General features: G+C 33.7%; 1 protein-coding gene across 1 annotated transcript in view; it reads right to left on the reverse strand.

Annotated features, from left to right (window-relative positions):
* Nucleotides 1–4,281, reverse strand: part of LOC106478823 — a 76,186-nt gene extending 71,905 nt beyond the window's left edge. Inside the window, exon 1 of the mRNA XM_013939398.2 lies at nucleotides 3,660–4,281. Within this exon, the coding sequence (XP_013794852.2) occupies nucleotides 3,660–4,277 (618 nt within the window). The 5' untranslated portion in view covers nucleotides 4,278–4,281. The remainder of the gene's footprint in view (nucleotides 1–3,659) is intronic.
* Nucleotides 4,282–20,527: the final 16,246 nt, after the last annotated feature.

Here is a 20,527-nt window from a genome sequence, read left to right on the forward strand (position 1 = left end):
ATGTAACAACTTTCAATGTTTCGAAAATAATATTGTAAGTAAATAATATTGACAGTAATAATACTGTCAACAATACCTTAATTAGTCTTGTGTAAAAAATTTGAAGAAAAAAAAATAAAAGAGGTTACTAAATAATAAATGAAACCAAGTTTTCCGGGTATTTGATTTTCATATTACAAAGAGTATTCAATACTAAAGTTTTAATAAACATCTATAACTGCTTGTCAATGTTCGTGTCCTAATGGACCAAGAAGTGCAGTCCACGATGAAACTGGAGTTGTGATTTTCGTCTTTAAATACATTTATATGAAGCATAAGCTGCGGAATCCAAATACTTCATAGCTACTATCACATCGTCCATACCCACGCTAAGGGATTGACTGTCACTTCTATGACTCACCCATGGAATATTTTCTGGTATCGCACAGATTCGAACACAGCTCCGAAATCCAAAATGCACCCAGAAATGAAAATGAGCTACAGAAAAAGGCAGTTGAAGAGCTTTTGAAAGAAACGTCAGTTGTTGTTTTTTTTTGGGGGGGGGGTATTATTATTATTATTGTATAGTGTGATTAATAAAAACGAAAACCTTGTCACATTAAAAACACGTTTACATCAGCTACGTGTTCTTCCTTAGCAAAATTATGTTCATACAGACAGTAAACATTCCATTATTGGTAACTGTGGTCAGTGTCTCAGAGAGACATTTCATCCAACTTAGCAGCTTATGTAGATGGTTTAAATCAAGTAAAATGTCAACTTAGACTCAGACTGGTGTCTGTTGTACTTTACCAGCCTGTCCACTTGTGTTTTGCCTCGGTCAGCCATCGGCAGTTGTCCGCCACAATTGTTTTCCTAGTGGTAGATGTGTTCCATCTCGATTATCACTGCTGATATAATATGATTGTGGGTTTATTTGAAAAGCTTAACAAAGAAACGATTTTTTCATAACGAGTTCGTGCTAGACGGTCACCAACTATCGCACCCTTTCGACATTCAAGAATATTCTTGCTCTTATCCATTATCCTGGAAGTTAGGAATTATATGGCTACACCTCTGGATTTACAATTTAAATCTACCACCTGACGTATCCCATGATCAACCATGTTTGAATAAGAAAATTAAATAGGATGATCTACAAACGCATGTGTGCTGGGGAAGGGGAGTAATGAAATGGCCCATTAGTGTAGTTAGCCTACATTTTAATTTATTTTTTCAGTAAATATTCTAAGAGATCATTAATCAGTCGACTTTAAAATATAAAAAACTACAAATTAAGAGCAAGACGATAATACTGTAAGCTTTTTTTTAATTTGTGTATTTTTTTGTGCCGACTATTAGCAGAACAAAAATTAGCGGGCACGACTATGTATTAGTGCTCATGTCTCTTGTTACTGCCCCCCAGTGGCACGGCGGTACGTCTGCGGACTTACAGCGCTAGAAACCGGGTTTCGATACCCGTGGGGGGCAGAGCACAGATAGCCCTTGTGTAGCTTTGTGATTAATTAATTAAAAACAAAAAAACTCTTAATACTGGCAGATTTTTAACCACATTTTTTTTTACAGTCCCAAAGACTTTTGTGGTTGGTATGCCTTGAGGATGGGGTGGTAGGGGGAGGTTTAACGTTTTTATCTTGAGTTCATCTAAGAAAGACATAACGGTATCGCGCGTCTTTAAAAAGGTAACTTGTTTGTTTGTTTGTAATTAAGCACAAAGCTACACAATGACCTATTTGTGCTCCAACTCGGATTCTAGCGTTGTAAGTCCGCAGACATACCGTTGTGCCACTGGGGGGTCGAAAAAAGAAGATAACAGTTATGAAGTATAAAAATCTTCGTTCCAAGTTCGGCATGCGTCACATGTAAGTGAAAAACACGGTTGGATATCTGCACATTACTAAGTGCTGTTGTTTCAGTATTTGCCAAACAATGTCTATGGCTCGTCGTTGTAATCAAAACATGAAAAAAAAAGTTTCAATAATACATGAAACGACCAAAATTTATCGTTAAGCTCACTTTTTTTTTTTTGCTCAATTATTTCTTATATTTTCACAATTAGTTTTAAAAAGTATTTTTATAGCATCCCTTGTCATGATACTTGTTTTGTTTTTGTACATTACAGTAAATGACCTCTCAGTCCACAACGCAATACTTTTAAACTGTCTCTTGTGATACAACAAAATATTTAAAATGTAGTTACTTGGTAGAGTATAACCTTTTCGCGAGTAACTCATTTCCTCGCACATTTGTCACATTGTTCAATGATTCTTTCTGTTTTCTCAAGTTTCACGCTTGATTTCCTAATATTCGAGATTTATTTCTTATTCTCTGTACAAATGTGCAGAGTTGCGTACTTTTGTGAAATCTATATTTTATAAATCTTTCACCTATAGAGACGTATGTATCGAATCGAAACAGTTTGATAGAACCGCAGGTTGAGATTAACTCCTCAACCTTAAAAATCATTAGTACGGAAACAATTTTGATTCAATTCCATATCTTGAAATGATGTCAAAAGCAGCATTATGCTAACATACTAATTTTTTAAATCATGTCACATGAGGGAAGAAATGAAAATGATTACACCAACGAATTCTCTAGTTACATTTAATTTTTCTATAACTTTCCGACAGCACTTTTGATGATACTTAAGCCAGTTTATCTTGAATCTAATGGAAAGGCTAATGAATTAATATTTTAAAAATGTAAAGCGTTTCTAATTTGATACATGTAATTGTTTTGTTTTTTTTAAATCCAGAGAGCATCGTTTGTCGAAAACATTGATTAAGTTAGACATTTGAGCTGTGCGACACTAATATCGGTTAACACCAAGTCTGTATTATTGTACAGTGGTCCAACAAAAATAAACTTAAACCACTAATTCCACAAAAGTTTATTCTGTGGCAACTGGTTCACTAAACTTATTGAACTGTGACAAATATATTTTACTTTTATGGCATCATTACTGCTCTTTGCTTAAGATACTGACCACTGACCTTGGTGCATTTTTCAAAATGATTCTGGACGTTACTTATCTGCGCTGCGAATGTTTCCGGGCTAGTATAAGACTATCACATTGAAGGAAGTACGAGCTGTGTGTGTGTGTGTGTTTCCTGGCTAATATAAGACTATCACATTGAAGGAAGAACGAGGTGTGTGTGTGTGTGTGTGTTTCCTGGCTAATATAAGACTATCACATTGAAGGAAGTACGAGCTGTGTGTGTGTGTGTGTTTCCTGGCTAACTGAAGACTATCACATTGAAGGAAGAACGAGGTGTGTGTGTGTCTGTATGTGTTTGTTTGTAACTAAGCACAAAGCTACACAATGGGCTATCTGTGCTCTGCCCATCACGGGTATCGAAACTCGGTTTCTAACGTTGTAAGCCCGCAGACATACCACTGTTCCACTGGGGGGCTTTCTTTTAGAAACAATATTACGTATTTGGTATTCATTAAATATCTCAGGTTTATTAACTTACTTCAAATATCTCAGGTTTATTAACTTACTTCAATAAAATTAATACAATTATCTTTAAAGAACATGTTATGATATTTATGATCGAAAATAAAACCTGAAAATATTTCTAAGTAATTGAATAAAGTGAACACTTTAAAATAATATTTTCTTTAAATGGCATGAGAACTGAATCTTTACTTACTGCTATCCTTGAATATGAAGTTACCCAAGCGAACCCTTCAGTTTCTATCGTAGGTTGTGGCTTGGGGAAAAACTCAACGCTCGGGACATCACCATCTCGCGAGCTACGTCTCCAATGCCTTCGCTTATGTGGGTCAACATGCCGCTTAAGGCGATGACCTAAGGCTGAGAATAAAAAACTTGTATCATTTGCTTTGAACAAGTAAGTACTCCATTGGTCTTTTGGCTCGACTTCCGATTTATGACTCCTAAAGTACCCAGAGCTTTCATCTTTCAAGCTGCGTAAAAAGCGTCCTCCTTTTCCGTTGAAGCCACTTCCATGTTGAGAGGCTTTCCCGCGTTCCTGAGAAACGTCAACTGCTCGAGAACGATCACCGTCTGCATTACCAATGAAAGTGTTATCTGTTGGCGTTGGCCTTGTGCGTGTTTCGAAGCTCTGCTTCTGCAGTAAATCGGCATTGGAGTTAGAATCGGATGCTGGCTTCACACTGCAGATTTTTGAGACATTGTAAGTATAATAAAAGTTGGCACACAACCCTAAATAAAGAAAGAATACCAGCAGAAATAAAAACTTCTCTCGGAATTCGAAGCGCTCAGCTGTTGCTTCCGTAGCTGCCATATCGTGCACTACAACGCCACATGGTACAACGAACCACGTGCTCATCTCTTCAACTTGCAGCCAATCAAATAAAAGCAAATCTGCCTCACACCCATTTAATTTTTCACCTATGAATATGTATATAATTTGAGATTTAAAAAGACTGTGATATTACTCTAGCTTTCAATCAGGCATTTAGGATTGTTATGGTAATTATTTAATCTAGATAACTACGTAAGAGACATGGCATTATCCAAAATATCAATTAGTATTTTGTTTTCCATTTCCACTTATGTCTAGCCCTAACACCATGTTAATAATTTCAATGAAATTGTTTATTTTTTTCAAACTGAATGAGTTATTAATACAAAGGTTATCGGTACGAAATACAGCAAACAGTTATTATGACTGTCAGCAATCATTATATGTTCACAAACAAAAATTACTTTTATAGAATTGGGTTTAGTCGTACATCCTGAAGGTTATGCCGCAGTTGTATTACAAAACCTAAATATCCAATATCAACCTGATACATATTTTTAAACAGATATTATAGTTATAAGAAGTTAACAAAATCCTGCTATTTTACAGTGTAACAGCAAGCACTGTTAATGTTTGACATACGTTACAACTAACAACAATTGTTTTAAAACTCGGTATTCTGATCCTGTACCTGTTCGAGATAAAGAATGCATTCGTCCAACATGAAACAATGTATTTTAAAGCCTATTATGCTATCCATTTCCAAAAACAGAAGAAGAATAAAATATTTGTAAACAAAAATACGATTCGAAAAGGAATTTCTATAGACAATCGAAAGTGTTTCACTAAACAAGAGAAAAGCTGATTTTTTAATTATTATAAAGCTACATCGAATGATACCCGAAAGTTTGCAGATTTGCTCTTATTTCAGCCAATGTGCTGTTCTTTTTTTCATTTACTTAATTACCTATTTTTATAATTCTGATGACAAGAGATTACAGAAAGCTTTCCTGGAACTACTCCTTCTGTCAACTCACTCGCTGTAAACAGGAAGCACGTAGCAACTTCGGTAACATTAGACGGACCACACAGAGTCTTGGTTAAGTAGTGTAGGATTTCTAATAAGTAGTTTACAAAGTTGCAAAGTGTAAAAACAACATGGAAACAAAACAAAAACAAAAAAGTCGAACATTTCTATGTCGTAATTTTCTTTATTCCTATTCTGTTTCAGATCTATCATTCTTAAATAATTTTATGTTCTTTGTCTACACAGTGTAACTTTTTCTGTACTAGAAACAGAAATGAGCTTAGCATTATGACAAGACCACCTAATTCTTAAGCCCCAAGATGAAAGAGTAAAATCGGAAAGCTTTCAACTGTTGCAAACAAAACACTGCATCCATAGAAGCATGGAAAATGTCATTAATTAAATATTTTATTTCTGCCTGCATACGCGAAGAGTCTGAGTTGTAGAAGCCTTTGAAATGCATTGTTGAAAAGCTCTTTTCTTCCTACACATACCGAGAGGAGTTATACAAAATTATATTGATGTACATTCTAGTATATATATATGTTTGTATTATGATATCAAATGTTTGGTTTTTACAAGAGAATATTCAGGTTGATCCTTGTAAAAAGATTCGTGTCTTTCAACAACCGATGAAATGTCTAAAGGCGTCCATGATTTCGAAATTAAAACAAAGAACAAAAAGAATCATTTCATTGGTTAAAGTTATTTTAACTATATCTAAGGTGTACTGCATGATAGACAGATAGGACAAACTAACTTTATATAAACAAACAATTAATATTCAAATTTTTCCATATCACAGGAAAGTTTGTGTAGTTAATGACTAATAATGAAAACAAAGCTGCCATTGATAATTTACATATTTCTCCCAAGGCACTTTAAAATAATTAATATAAATTTAGTATACAGCTACAAAGTTTGGGAAATTAGCTTCTCTTTCTGAAACATTACAGGCAGTTAGTTCAACTGGCTGGGTTATCATACGTGTCTGATGCTCATGGATAACAGCGAGTGAAAGAAGAAAGTAAGAGAGCCTCCACGAAAACAAAAAAAATAGGAAGAAAAAACTTCAAATAGCGTTTAAAATGAGTAGAGTAATTCATATCAGAGTGTAATAAATATGTCACCGTAAATGTAAAAACATAAACAAGCTCACACTTCATGTGTACAAAAACAGGACTGGCGAAATGTTGTCGTAATCTTGATGCTAGACATTTTCTACTTTAGTCTATAAGGTTTTTGAAAGAGTTAAATGGTCTGAATAAAATGTGATAGCTTCCACGTGGTGATCGAAAATGTCCACGACGTAATCAGTTACATTCCCTTCTCAGCAAAGAAAAGTCTTCACGTTTTACTACACGTATTACAGGCCTACACAATAACTTTAACGTAATAAAGTTACGATAATAATTTTTCATTCCAACCGTGAAAAATCTAATCTTTCTTTATCATAAATAAAAGCACATTAAAAAGCTTCTTGCAAAAGCCACATGTATAAAAGCAGTCGTATCGTACTAGCATAAATTGTGGAGAATTTCTCGAGAATGAGCCTAAAAGCTTGAATTATTGTTTCGCTTTTTTACCACACCATCAAGAAACTGGCAACGTTCAATTGCTTCTTAAAAATTATCACATATACGACCGTGGACCTAAGGAGCTGTGAGACTATTTAGACTGAAGAATGTTCTTTTAATGTCCTTTCTTGCCATTAAGTCAACCTACTACACTGGTGGAATTCAAAAGATTATGCTTCATAAAAATATGTAAGATCACGTAATATAATTTAACATAAGTTACCTAACGAGAAATTGAAGCACTAAGCATTAAACCAATTAGAAAATTAACTTATTTAGTTTATTAGCTTTCTGAAGTAATATTAAACCTTATTATTCTTAACTTTGTTTAACGCAAACTGGAGTTTATTATGAGACATTTCTATAAACGTAAATAAAATCACGATCTATATCTCCAGAATATAACTTTATTAGCTCAATATTTCGCTATTACAGCTTCGTCGGGAGCTATCCATATCCTACAAGTTCACTAATATAATTTGTTGAATATGGATAGCTCCTGACGAAGCTGTAATAGCGAAATATTGAGCTAATAAAGTTACATTCTGGAGATATAGGTCGTGATTTTATTTACGTTTATAGAAATATTAAATCTTATTTAGTTGTTTCTAAGAATGTTATTAAGTATTGTTTTCAAATGTTCATGAAAGAAAGGCTAATTGATTATATTAATCATGCTGGTATCTTCATGTTTAAAGCATCGTTTAATCTGTCTAAATACATTGTATTAGAATAAAATTAAACCACAGCTCGAAGTTCCCTATACAATATTGATATGAAAAGAATTAAGACACATTTCTATTTTCTTTATTTTACTCTGATAGGAATACATTTAGAAAACAATTCAACATCCCTAGGTTCATGTTGGTACAATAGCGATCCAAAAACAATTCAACATCCCTAGGTTCATGTTGGTACAATAGCGATCCAAAAATGATTCAATACTCCCTAGGTTCATGTTGGTACAATAGCGATCCAAAAATAATTCAACATTCCTAAGTTTATGTCGAAATAATAGCGATCCAAAAATAATTCAGCATCCCTAGGTTCATGTTGGTACAATAGCGATCCAAAAATGATTCAATATTCCCTAGGTTCATGTTGGTACAATAGCGATCCAAAAATAATTCAACATTCCTAAGTTTATGTCGAAATAGTAGTGATCCAGAAATAGTTCAATAATCCTGGGTTCGTGTTGGTACAATAGCGATCCAGAAACGATTCAGTATTTTTAGGTTTATGTTCAAATAATAATAATATTTCAAAAACAGTTCAGTATCCCCAAGTTCGTGTTGATATAACAATATTTAAAAATAATTGAACATTCCTCGGTTCATTTTGACATACTAATATTTCAGCAGCTCTTCATTTAAGAAACATTCCTAGGTTCGTGATGGTATGAAAACATTTCAGAAATATAACAGCTATATTGGGTCTGTATAAATAAAGTGGGTTTTGAACACAGCTTGAAATTTACATTCAGGAGTATTTTTATGATGTTACTTTACTTCTTTCTTCTCAAAGCTATCTGCCCACCACGGGTATCGAAACACGGTTTCTAGCGTTGTGAGTCTGCAGACATACCGCTGTGCCACTGGGGGGTGGGGACCTTTTGTTAGGAAAGAGCTAATTGTAATCTTTATGAAAATGTAGGTTTATGACTTACCAGTGTAAGAAGTCTCTTTCCTTTTTTTTTTGCTTTTTCTGGAAAAACTATAATTATAATAGATATTCATCTAATCTTAGACTTTTTTTTTTTATTCTGCTTTGAAACTGTTGCTGTTCCTGTTTCTATGGGGCTATTACTAGCTGTAAGACCACATTCAACAGTAGATCGTCAAAAATTATGTACATCATAGCGAGTGTTGCATGAATACACGAGTGTGTACATAAACATCCCCCTAAGTTCGTTTTTATCGTTCACCGAGTTCTGTGTCTCGATTACCTAGTAGCTAACTTCTTTTGTTATAATGTTATTCGTTTTAACTGAGTACTCACTGAAAAAGAAAAAAAAAAAACAAGTTAATTCCCCCCCCCCCCAAAAAAAAGGACATCAAAGTCTTAAAGATATCAAATCATAATAGAGTTAATAAAAACTTTGGATATATATTTATAGCGAAAGTGGCCATTAAGCTAATTACTTAGTAAATACACCGTTATAATCGTCCAATAATGCCACAAAGCATACTCATCAGTTTCCGAAACACCAGCTGCATATTCTTCTTAACGAAAACCGTGTTCAAGAACCGTTATACATCGCGAAAACACCACGTTCTGTGGCTAATTGCAAGCGACACATCAAAGTGTTGTCAGGGATTGTTACATGACGGAACTGTTACAATCATCATACAAGACTGATGCGAGAGACGCTCGCGTTGAAACGCCAAAATTGCGGCTCTTTGATCATTCTACGTGCACCTGTATAGTATATTTTTTATGAAAAATTAACTTATAAAATCTTTGGGATAAACTAACTGGATTTCAAATTTGTGAGTTATTGCAAGGAAGCAAAATGCACGAAGAGATATTTCCAATTAAACAAAGAAAAATCAAACTACTAAATATTACTATTAACTCACTCGTAACACTGATTAAATGACATTTAGAACACACCTAAATACGATGTGGACCGCGGCGTTATAAGAATAAAGGACAAATTCCACTCTTAAGTCAGACAAAAGTGGCCAAAGAGTTGATGGTGGGTGCTGTTGACTAAATGCCTTCTATTTTGTTTATCAGCTCAAAATTAGTGACGGCTGGACGCAGATGGCCTTTACTGTTGGTTTACGTGAAAATTCTGAAACAAACAAACGAACAAAAATGTTTTTTTTTGGGGGGGGGGTTCTTCAGTAGTAATTTATACAAGTCGTTTCTAACGAATCTTCTTGAAGTTTTTTACTAACAACTGATGCTTTCATATTTAAGTGTTTTTTTTTTTGTTGCTGTTTTCTCATTAATCGCTTTCTGACTACAACTAATATAATTGTTGATTTAGTCAATAAGTGTCCAAGTATTTCTAAGGTCAGGACAATCCGCGTTGTGTGTCCATTGTTTAAGAGGTCGGATTTATTACCAACATGTCTACCGAAAACCATACCTTGCTACAACTAATAGAAGTCAAAAGGGTAGAAAAATGTCTAATACAGCTTATACTTTAAATGTTGGTCGCGCTGGTTTTAAATAAGAAGACATATTCTACTGTCTAATCCCCCCTCGATGTCCCAGCGGTAAGCTTGAAAATAAAACAGAAATTCGGGGTTCGATCCCTGCGACTGGCATAGCGCGGGTAGCCCAGTGAGCAGCTTTGTACTTAAACAAAATAGACTGTCTGGAGAAACTTTTAGCATTTTACGCGTGAACTATTTTACAAATATGAGCTGCAAAAATCTGTAATTAGAGAAACAGACAGACAGACATACAATCAGATAGAGAGTTAGACAGACAAAAAAAGCAATCAGATAGCAAAGCAATAGAGAAAATAACCTCGATATATTTTTATTTTACTTTTTTCTCTTATTTATTATTATCTTCTTTTTTTTTTACATTTCACAGCGTCGCTAATTCTAAAAACATATATTAAATGAAACTTAAGGACAACACTGTCTGTTTTCAAGTTCGTTTTTTTTTTTTTGAAAGCCTAAGTTATAAGAATGAAAGAATTAATGCACTTGTATTATTTACAAACTAAAATAATTCATTTTTAAATACATAATATAGGTTTTTTGATTGGAATAAATAACTTTATAAACAGCTATGTAGGTTAGACATTTCGTGTAACCAACTGACCCATTATTTTTTTTTTTATTAGGTTAGCCATGTCACATTTGAGATTCATGTTTATCACATGTGAGAAACCGTAGGAAAATCAGATTAACACATAATATAAACTTCACGAAGAAATTATGGTTACGAAACAAAACGTGATGCTTTGTTCTAGATTATTAGAGTTCAAAACGAGTTCTGGTAGTATTCTGAGGTGGTGCCATATGGAGAAATGAAGAGATTAGAAGCAAGACTTATGAGGGATAGGAGGGGTTTAGACGTTTTGAAAAAAGTAAGGTAAGTACAGACAGAAAAGAGATAGCAAGACGTGGAGAGGTTTGGAGCAAGTACAAAAAACAGACAAATAAAACTTAGCAAGAAGTGAAGAAAAAGTTTACAGCTCCACAAAGGGAATATAAACTTTAAACACTATGCAATAAAACAGCCACACTTCACAGACCGCTAGCTAGCTTGTACAACAGCCATTTGATTAATATGCAATGTATTATCATTTTCAAATATAAAACCAAACACGATTTTAATGGGGAAAAGATAAAGATGTGATATTTCCAATCTGAACGGAGCCTTATGCAACAGCTAAACTGGATATCCATACTTAATCTAGAACTTCTGACCAGAGGGAGATAAATCATTCAGTAGCATCCGTCTCCTATGCGACTATTCTTAACCGAATAGAGGGATTGACTGTCACAGCCATCACGCCTTCAAAGCTCTAGGTTCGGAACATATTAAACAGTATAACGTAGGTCGAACCTTCAACCTTCTGATCCAAAGCCCCCCCCCCCTCAAAAGATAGATTTAGATACTAGGCATTTGAAAATATTTTTATTCATAAAAAAGAAACGTAAATAATTTTCAAATATAGAACTTAAATACAACTTGGAGAAAACAGAGAAACTAAGCTTTCAAAGTAGTCTCTCATGTAATGTTAGATTCAGACGTCTTGCACATAAGATATTTTGCACATTAAATGTAACCTTATTTTATATAAACACACAGCCTTCGTTGAAAAATCAGGATTGTAAACCTTATTTTACATCAAAACTTTTTCATTCCAAGATGGCCCGGCGATAAATTTGAGAGCTTATAACACTAAAATTCGGCATTAAATCCCCCGTGGCCACATCGCAGATTGCCCATTGTGTAGCTTAGAGATAAAATAATTCCAAGAATTTTAATGGATTCACTTTTGAATGTCTGTAGAGGATGACAACATGATTTCATATGCCTATTGAGAAATATGTCATTTTTAGAGCCAGTGCTGTAGAGGCCAATTCTTTTATACTACCATGATATTTTGGTATTGAAAAATACAGGTAAATTTTTCTATTTGACATTTTCAATTGAAGATTTAAAAAAATAGTCATGTTATGTACACATATTTTCTTCTGAAGGACCACAACATAATACGGAAACTCTTATGTGAAGGGCTTCGGGATATAATTATTTTCTTAAGATTATAATGATTCTACAAAACTTTTGCTATATAAATACATAAGTTCTATGTTACTATGTATTAGCGTTTAGCATGGGTTCATTACGTAGAAACCACTTTAGTTAAAGCAAAAATTCTCCGGGTCCTTTAGACTTAACGCTGTAATTGACTGCTACAATCCCCGATTCAAGACTTGCTAGCCACTTTTGTTTAGCTTTGCATAATTTCATTATAACTTTCTGCCTAAGTTGATAAGACCACGCTCATTTTCTCCCACAAAATCGAATTGCCTACTCTTGTGTAATGATAACCAAACAACAGAATTGGAGAAATGCTATTTTATGTCAAACTAATCGAGAAACTACACATTATGAGGAAGTGCCACTGGGGCTGAAATAATTACGCTACTCATTTTGTTGGCCTGTTTCTTTATTTGGTGTTTTTCGCTTTGTTCGAACCAAGTCATTATCATTAGATGTTGATCATTTGGAACTGACTTTTGTTCCTTTCAGGATATTTATATTAATGGGGTTAGACAATCTATTAAGAATTTCAAATAAACAGATATATAATCTTATCAATGCAGTTACTGGATTAATAAAAAAAAATTACTTATTATGATAATTTTCATAAATATTTTAAAGAAAGCCCTGTAACAGCCACATTGGTTAACTGACTTCTTTACTTTTCAATCTTTCTCCAGTATTATAGTTAAACATTGAGAAATACATTTTTTTTAGTATTTTTCATTAGCCAAAAATCCCTCCTTTCTCAGTGGCACAGCGGTTACTCTAAAAGCTTACAACGCTAAAAATCAGGTTTCGATACCCGTGATAGGCACAGCACAGATATCTCATCGTGTAGCTTTACAAACAAACAAATCATTGGACAAAGAAATGATGTTTAATTGGAAACCAAACATATTTCGAGTAATACTGACTCATTCATTTTAAAATATTTCTAATAACGTCACTCTGCTGGGCATTCTGGGCGAATTACAAGGTTTTTTAAATCGAATTTAGGCGTTTTCTACTCTCGATCGACAATAATGTGAAGAGGCACAGTAAAGATTACAGGGAAAAAAACAAAAAAAACTTTCATTTTCAGAAACTCTTAAAGATGATTTGCCTGCCATCTATTGGTTTATAAGTGCACTGAATTAGTAATAATTACATTTGTATTGGTTCCACGATATTTATCTCACTTTTTGATCTGATTGAGTATTACTGATAAACTTAGTATTAGTGTACTCCATGGTAAAGCTTTGGTGATGATATACTCATTATTGTCATGGTTAGCAGCCTCAGTTTTAATTACTAATTAGTTACTAATTCAACCCTAAAATCAGGAGTCGATCTTACAAAAATCAATATCTAGTTTCATCATCAAAATATCCCAAAAAAGATAAACAGCGTTATAATTGCTTTTCGACGATAATTTTGTATTACATCTTTCGAGCTATATGACTTTTTTGCCCATTGATTAAATTCTTGCAGGGAAATATTAATTTGTCTGTTTATTTGATACTAAGCACAAAGCCACACAATGGGCTATTTGTGGTATGCCCATCATGGGTATAGAAACCCGATTTTTAGCATTATAAGCTTGCAGACTTACCACTGAACCACCGGTAAGTGGTGGTGGGGGGAGGATACCTTCATTTCAAAATGAATTCTTTCCTCTGTTTGTGTTAAGGTTGTACAGAGTAATTTACATATAAAATACCCGTTTTCAGAACTAAACTAGTCATCATACCCTTGGAAAATGTCCGACAGCCAGGTTTGTCTTAGTCTCAGTTAAATGTAAGATATGAATGTAAAAATTATGGGGTTTCTGTTGAAGTTAAATTGCTAAAAACGTTAAAATCTGATCTTTCATAACAGGACAAGAAAACTGCAAAAGGGAAGGAATAGTATACATTGTATATCAAGGTCAAACTGGAATGGCCCTGAGCAACAGTGGTTTTGCTTTGGGAAATCGTTTCATCAACACCAAAACATTTGGCGAGTTTCATTGCATTTTGTTAATCACGAGATAGAACCCAAAACTTATGCGAAGTTTTATATGACCAATTGTTTTAATGGACTTTATTTTGTTCAAAGTTGCCATCTAAGCATGCAATTTCTGTACGATCGATTCCAGATTGTTAAGTTGAAAAATAAAGAATAAATAGTAATTAAAACCTAGGTGATTGTATAGGTTACTAATCATGATAACAATTAGCGTTAATGCATTTCGTTTGTACCGTACAACTGTTTGCAAGATAAAAAGGTGTAATTTTTTTACTAAGTAATTCAGAGAAACATCATTTTATCCTGTATGTTAGAATATCTTCACAACTTAAAAAATCTAGATCGTTTCGATTGTATTTTAACCTTTATCAAGAGTAAGCAACTGGATGATAATTTGTTATATCTTAGAATATCTTCACAACTTAAAAAATCTAGATCGTTTCGATTGTATTTTAACCTTTATCAAGAGTAAGCAACTGGATGATAATTTGTTATATCTTAGAATTGCGATACAAGGTGAAAAGTATAATCTTATAGAAGATTTTTGTTTGTTTTTGAATTTGGCGCAAAGCTACACGAGGGCTATCTGCGCTAGCCGTCCCTAATTTACCAGTGTAAGACTAGAGGGAAGGCAGCTAGTCATCACCAACCACCGCCAGCTCTTGGGCTACTCTTTTAGCAACGAATAATGGGATTGACCGTCACATTATAACGCCGCCACAGCTGAAAAGGCGAACATGTTTGATGGGACGGAGATTCGAACCCGCGACCGTCAGATTGCGAGTCGAGCGCCCTAACCACCTGGCCATATAGAAGACTTGATAGTCAATGTTTGAGTAATTTGTTTCACTATTACAAATAACTTTTATAAGACCGATGTCGTGATAGACATTTTTATAGTATTTTGTGAAAATATAAAAAGAAAACAATAATGATGAATGTCTAAAGCAATACAGCCAATACTCACTCTTGTGTTGTCTCCCGTGGTATTTTATCCCAAACTGCGGATAGCGTTTTTGTGATCATCTATTAGATTAAACAGACTAACACGTGTGGTAAGTGAAGAATCTGAGATATGGATTTTATAGAAGGAATAGTAAAAACAGCATAATTTATTCTTGCCATTTTCTACACTTGTATTGTCTAATATCGTTCAGTGATTGACTGACTTGGCAGAACCGTAGGAAGCGATAAGGCCAACCAATTTCTCGTAAATAATAGACGAAAAATTCTTTAAAAAAATGCCAAGTTGTATACCAAAATAAGGAACTAGATAATCCTTTATTTTTCAGGAATGGATTTGGATAAAATATTGTGTAGAACCTGAAAACATTCACATTGATTATATCTCGAAAATATCACGCATTTATAAATACATTATTTGTATTTATAGATAATACTATATGCATAAAAACAGTTCTATTTTCAATTGCGAAAAAATATTTCAGGAAAGTTTTACAAGGAGGTTTAAAAACATAAAGTAGAACAGAGTTCCAAATTCCACAATTATATATTTTAAACACAAACCCCCCTTTCTTGCTCATGAAACTTTTAATTAGCTTTCCTTAGAATTACGTTGCTGTATTTTTGTTTCACTGGCCATTAAGAAAAGCGTCATGAAATAACTGTGAGATCGTGCCTGGAATGGGAATTCATAATCTAGGTCTCGAACCGGAGGGGGGGGGGGGACCTCCTCATTCCCAATACGTGGAAAGCACTCGCCTCTCACACGCGCTAATTTCAATGGGTTAATGATTTCCTCCAATTGAATTGGGTCCAAAATTATGACTCACTATTTATAGATTCAGTTTCTATTTTGAAGTTGGTAGCTGGAAATATTGAGCCGAAAAGACACGATGAAGAGAATAAAGTGAAACATAGAAAGTCGTAGAACTAAGCCATTAACTTCGTCCTGGTTTCCATCATATCCTGGCCTCTCATTGCATGAAACAGGCCAGAGCTGTAGAATATTCCCGAAGGATCATGCTCCCTAACCCCTCTTAGTTTTCGCCTATCAAACAAAGGCAGGCAAACATTTGACTTCCGATGCCCATACATAAGGGTTAAATTGAAACATTTCAATGCTTTATGGTTGAAACACAAACTGTAGGAAGTTTTTACTATTATCCTAAACTCAGTGGTGTATATATATATTGACAACCGGGTCGTCCCAGGGGTCTGCCTGGTCCAATTCACGAAAGACCCACTTGTGAGATAAAATATGTTATCAGTTTTTGTGCCTAGGGGCTCCTCTAATAACATTCACTACCAAGTCGATCAGGCGCACTTGTAAGATACAAAAAAATAACAGTTTTGGGTCCCAAGGGCCCACGTGATGCACAGTTGAAACTCGTGAAAGGTTCAGGGCCAGCAAGAAAATATTTGATGACCTCTATCATTCAACAGCTAGTGCCCTCTATACGCCCCTCCCCCATCCACCCACCCCGCTATCAATGTTACGCGAAACAGTCGGAAACACGATTTCATTTATGTAGTAATTTAGTGTATTCCTAAACTCACGTAGGGTTCGGCTGGGGGGATATTCTTGCCCTAGGGCCCTCACAGGTCTACGTACTGTACATCATTGTCTAAGCTTACAACAAGTATATTGAAGTGTATCTGTAAGTGGGCAAGACGGCCTAATATAATCACTTCAGATATTGACATTTTTTATTGAATGTTTACACTGTCATGTGACTTTTGCTGTTATGACAATAGATCAACCGTGTTGATGATCCTCCCCCCGATCTTTTGCCTCCTATAGAAGTTGCTGTACGTTATTATTTGCGGCTTTTAAAATAGATTACTGGCTTCATATTAATTTAATCTGTTTTTAAAACTTTGGTTACAATCATATTTGTACGATAATTACGTTTGTTGTAAAAAAAGTAATCTATTAATATTGTTTATAAACAACATGTGTATTGATGATGTAGTTTACATTGTTGTATCATGCATTAACAAGATTGCTTGTAATATCGTATCATTTTAATACCATTTTATGCGTTAACGATATTACTTGTAATACTGTATGATGCGTTAAAAATATCACTTATAATACCTGTATTATGCGTTAAAAATATTGCTTGTAATACTGTATTATGCATTAATAATGTGTTTTAAATGATGTTTTATGTGAATGTTGTCCTATATGTGTTAACGTAAGTTTCCGAGCTCACAATGCTAAAATCAGGGTTTGATTCCCTTCTTTGAATAGCTCTGCGTTAGAAAATAAACATGTTAAATACTACTTCGATGACGAGGAACCCACTTTGAGACTAATAATGGTTGGAGACAGCTTGAATGGGTAATGAAGAAAAACTTCAATACAAGTTTAACATAACAGCAAATGTACAACGTTTCGACAAGGTTTTGTCATCATTACCCATTCAAGCCGTCTCCAACCATTATGTTAAATCCTACGTTTCAGAAATTGTTCTTTACAAATAATATATGTTGAGAGAATGTATTACATATCAGTAATGTACATTGTAATAGTATATAACATAAAATCTTTGTAAAAACATATTATGCGTTATCAATGTATTTATAATGTGTTAACAACCATTCCTGTCACAGTGGAAGTAACACATTAAAGACGTTTTGTAGTCGTGCATTATACATTGCAAGTTGATTTATTACCAAATAAATTATTGTCTATAAATGAGATACTGTATTATTCACTAATAACAACGTGTTCTATAGTTATGTTTTATGTTTCTTCGGTAAGTAATATGTAATATTATCTGCACTCTGTTGGAATGAGTTAGATAGAATTCGTTTGATGAGTATGCAAATTTAACATTCTAAACGTTAAACGAAATTAGATTTTCTTCCAAAATCAAAACTTTTCTCAATAAACTAGTTTTGAATCTAACTATATTAAACTTTTCATACTGAAGCATAGAAAACATAATATTCTCATCTAATCTTAGTGTAAAAAAATTACGTTATTACTTTATAACAAAAGATATTTACAGCTTGGTAAGTTTCATGTAGTGATGAAAGAAAATGTTATTGATGTCCCTAAAACCAATACTTTATCCATAGATGGCGCCACCTACATCGATTACACTGTTAATTCAACAACATCGTATTTTCTTGGTTTAATGTAAACTGAAAGTATTAACATATAGTTCTGAGAAATAAAAATCCGTTGATGGCAGTAACTACTGCACTTTATTTCTTTTCAAAATTATAACTGAAGAAACTTTACTTTAACATTGTAACAGAAGATATTTAAAAGCTATTTTCTCAAATTCAATATTTCTATGAGGAGGTTAGTCAGTATGAGATATTATCTGAAATTGTCTTCAGTCTTTTATTTATTTTGATGTATTTTATAAAAAGGACCTTCAATAGACCGAACTTTTTAGAAAGTAAAACTGTAGAATTCTTATAAACCAACAGTAAAGTCAAGATAAAATTATGTGAGAACCAGAAACATTTGATCATCAAAAAATATAATTATTGTAACCAATGAACCATAACATTGTTTTGTATAGTTATAGTTCTTGCAACAGGTTTTTTTTTGCAAGTCTTGCAAGTTTTATGACAAAAAAAAATCGCATTTCCTCATTGAAATCACAAAACTTTTTGGTTTGAACACAGAGTTTCTATCATTTTCTTGTGAACGTGTGAAAAAAAAGTTTATGAGTTGTTTGTCTCTTTGGGTGTTTGATTGGTGTTACAAGTTAGGGATGTTTCATTTTACGTATTTGTATTTTGTGTTTTTGTATTTTTTGGCAAAGCTACTAAGGCGACCTACTGCCATCTCTTATTTTGAGCTACAAAATAACTGATTAGGCTTAAATTAAATACGTCGTCTAAAGTAAATGTATCGCTTTTGAATAGTGTTTGCAAGTATGATTTAGTAATCCTGAATTTATTGTTATCCTGAAATAATGAAAAACATGCAGCTTCTCATGAACCTAGCTATTACGTAAGGTTTATCTAATCGTTTCCACATATAACGAGTTGAGTCTTAGTACTTGAAGCAGTCAAACACGAAGTTAAATTACACGTATACAAACACTGTCAAACACAACGTTGAATTACACGTACACAAACACATTGTTTTCTCGGATCTTAGCTCTCTCCCTCTCCTAGTAACGATATCACAAAGTAAAACCAAAAGATGTTTTTATCTCTCTTTTTTTTCTCTTCATACTTTACGATAACAGGCTTTTAAGTGTCTGCTGATAGCGACATTACAAAGACTAGCAATTTCCCGAATATCAAACGATGTCAACCTAACCAGAATCATATGATAACATCGTACTTGTGGCTTTTATCAAGCTATGGTAGTGCAATGTTGATGGAAAATAAAAGTGACTTGTTTGCGTTAAACAAACGCCGGAAGCTCCATCAGTGTAACTTATACATCATATGACAACACCGCGCCAGCTTCAGGTATCTGATCGATTTACTGTCTTGCAAGTTTTATAATTAAATTACCTGACTAAGTAGATAGAACTGTGTTTTAGGGGATATCAGTATTTCAAGATTGTCTTAATGTTAGTTTATATTATAATAGAAAAAAATAATTAAAACACTAAACCTTTATGAAATTCAAAGCAGCTAAAATAAGATATGGCTTTAAAAAAAAGAACAAACAATTGACGTTATTCTTTGAATCAGTTGTCTTTATTCTTATCTTGAAAACACTAATATACGGTACAACGTTTGAAAGACAGCGAAACATTTAACCTGGTGTTAGTGCTTGTTTTTAACCATATCCTATTTTAGCTGATTTGGTTTTACCATTGATTTTATATAGGATATCTCCGTATTTTATTAACCCTAGGTTTTGCTTTGGGAACAAACAAACAAAAAATTACGCAAGAAAAACTACAATGAAAATTAGGAGAGGCTAATCTTTAGTTAAGTAAGTGTAGAAGTCTAAAATTCCTAAAATAAGTGATTCTTCGAAAAAGTGGGGGGAAGAGGCCTAACCCCACTTATAATACATTATTAATGAACAATAAGCGAAAAAAGGCCAAACCCTACTTATAATACATTATTAATCAACATTAAGTGAAAAAAGGCCTAACCTCACATATAACACGTTATTAATCAAGAATAAGCGAGCTTTCGACAAATCTAGTGATAGCGTTCTTGTAATATTTTAGATTCTATATTCAAAACACACACGTGAATTATATGCGATAAAAATTATCTGTAAGACTTTAATAACTCTCAGAAAAGTTTTATATTACGAAACTAAGTACGTCGTATAGCCAGGACGGTGTTTCGGAGAAGTTTTGTGTTATGAAACCAACTACATCGTCTAGCCAGGACTGTGTTTCAGAGAAGTTTTGTGTTACTAAAGTAACTATGTCGTCTAGCCAGTACTGTATTTCATAGAAGTTTTGTGTCACACTAACTACGTCATCTATCAATATCGTATTTCAGATAATTTCTTCGCAGGGGCGGATTGGGATGGCTAAGCGGCC

Source organism: Limulus polyphemus, unplaced genomic scaffold (assembly GCF_000517525.1).
Source record: "Limulus polyphemus unplaced genomic scaffold, Limulus_polyphemus-2.1.2 Scaffold12, whole genome shotgun sequence".
NCBI classification, from domain to species: domain Eukaryota; kingdom Metazoa; phylum Arthropoda; class Merostomata; order Xiphosura; family Limulidae; genus Limulus; species Limulus polyphemus.